The 1673-nt window shown below is 43.9% G+C and overlaps 1 protein-coding gene across 1 annotated transcript in view; it reads right to left on the reverse strand.

The window, feature by feature from the left end:
• Nucleotides 1–384: 384 nt before the first annotated feature.
• The window catches only part of LOC107567229 (LIM homeobox transcription factor 1-alpha-like), a 22306-nt gene continuing 21017 nt past the window's right edge, over nucleotides 385–1673 (reverse strand). Inside the window, exons 7-9 of the mRNA XM_016252867.1 lie at nucleotides 1436–1553; nucleotides 1193–1348; nucleotides 385–1100 (exon numbers count right to left, since the gene is read on the reverse strand). Coding sequence (XP_016108353.1) covers nucleotides 943–1100; nucleotides 1193–1348; nucleotides 1436–1553 — 432 coding nt within the window. The 3' untranslated portion in view covers nucleotides 385–942. The remainder of the gene's footprint in view (nucleotides 1101–1192; nucleotides 1349–1435; nucleotides 1554–1673) is intronic.

Consider the following 1673-nt stretch of genomic DNA (forward strand, 5'->3'; position numbering starts at 1 on the left):
AGTGGTCGAGAGAGCTGCAGTGATGACGTATTTTTGCAGGCCAATCCAGAGGTTTGCATCACCCTGGTTCCTTCAACAAAAACCCAACAAAATAAGCTCCGTGATCAATAAAAGTTTATAATCATACATGTTTTGTTCATCATGATAATCTTCACAAAGGAACAACTTTTATGAAATCTAAAAAACATTTTCCCTAAAAGTTTGAGTTAGCGATTATAAACTCAATGAAGCTATGAAAGCAACTGCTTGGACCCAAATGTCCCATTTAGCCACTTGTTAACAGCCGCCTTTTTCAAGTCACTTAAAAGCTTAAAAAACATAAGTAAGGTATTACTGATGTATTTTATGTTGTGGAATAGAATGTGAAAATATTTTGCGCTTGTGTTAACCACAGACCTCATTTCAGGCATTTCACCAGAAACTCGTTCAAAAAAAGCCATTGACTATAGGACAGTGGAAGTGGAAATGCTAAAATGCCAACTTGTTTCCAGGGTTAGGCCTACAAAATACGTCATCACTGCAGCACTCTATAGTGAATAAGAGTATAGGGGGTGATTTCGGATACAGCCTTGATTAGTTTGTTAGCTGTGCAGTGAGCAGAGTTTTGAGGTAACACTTACACGTCATGAACAGCTTCCTGCTGATGTCTGATACACGCCTATGACTGTCGCAATAATGTTTAAGCAATACAGAGCAAAGAAAATAGTGCATATATGTGATATAAAACATGTTTTTCCAGTGAACTCCCATTCTGTCAATGTTAAATTGAATTTTTAGGGTGTGATCCTGTCTTGGTTTGGTTGGTTAGAGCTTTATTGGCACGACTAAGATACGATTGAGAGATTCAATTAATTTTGATGATGAAAGACGCCTGCAGTGAGACTCAATCTATTTGTTGCCCCCTGCTGTGGTGGAGGAGTGCTTAGTGAGGTGGAACCAGGGTCATGAGGTAAAGTAGGAGTTTTGCATCGAGTAGAGGCGATCAATGGGATTTCCTATCCGCCCTGCCAGAACTCCACCGTCGGCAGTCGACAAGAGACAGTCTCCGAGATGACTGAGGCTTCCATCACTGTCCAAGTCATGGAAAATTGTCTCTGAGTCTGAAATGAAGTCAGTGTTCAAATGCAAACAAACATTTTGGTTAACTGAGAAAAGAACCAATGCTGAAGTTGGTGCAGTAAGAGATCCTCACCGTAGGAGTGCATCTGCTCGGGGCCTAGCTGTGGTGGCGTGAGCCCATGTCGGAATTGCTCGCTACCGTATATGTTGGGATCCAAAGCCAGCAGTTGTTGGCGTGGCAGAGAGGAATATGAGAGCAGCCCGTCCAGTCCGTGACTGCTGGAGCCATCTGTGGAGAGACGGAGCCCGGTTCACACCTTTCATCAAGCCATTTCACACAGTTATCCATCCACTTCGGTGTGTGTCCGTGTCTTACCCTCGCTGTCATCGTTACTCTGGCGCCCCCCCCTGCTCGGACCCCTCCTGGTCCCGCCCATTTGCTCCTGTTCTTGCTGTTGCTGCTGCTGCTGTTGTCTGCGAGCGATCTTCTTCATCTGAACTCACAAAACAAGAGTTTATTGACATCCCCTGGTCCTGGAACAACAGTCCCAACTAATAGTTATACATCGCTATCTGTCTATCTATCTATCTGTCTATCTGTCTGTCTGTCTGTC

The sequence above is a fragment of the Sinocyclocheilus grahami genome, unplaced genomic scaffold, assembly GCF_001515645.1.
Source record: "Sinocyclocheilus grahami isolate Dianchi unplaced genomic scaffold, SAMN03320097.WGS_v1.1 scaffold1136.1, whole genome shotgun sequence".
NCBI lineage: Eukaryota > Metazoa > Chordata > Actinopteri > Cypriniformes > Cyprinidae > Sinocyclocheilus > Sinocyclocheilus grahami.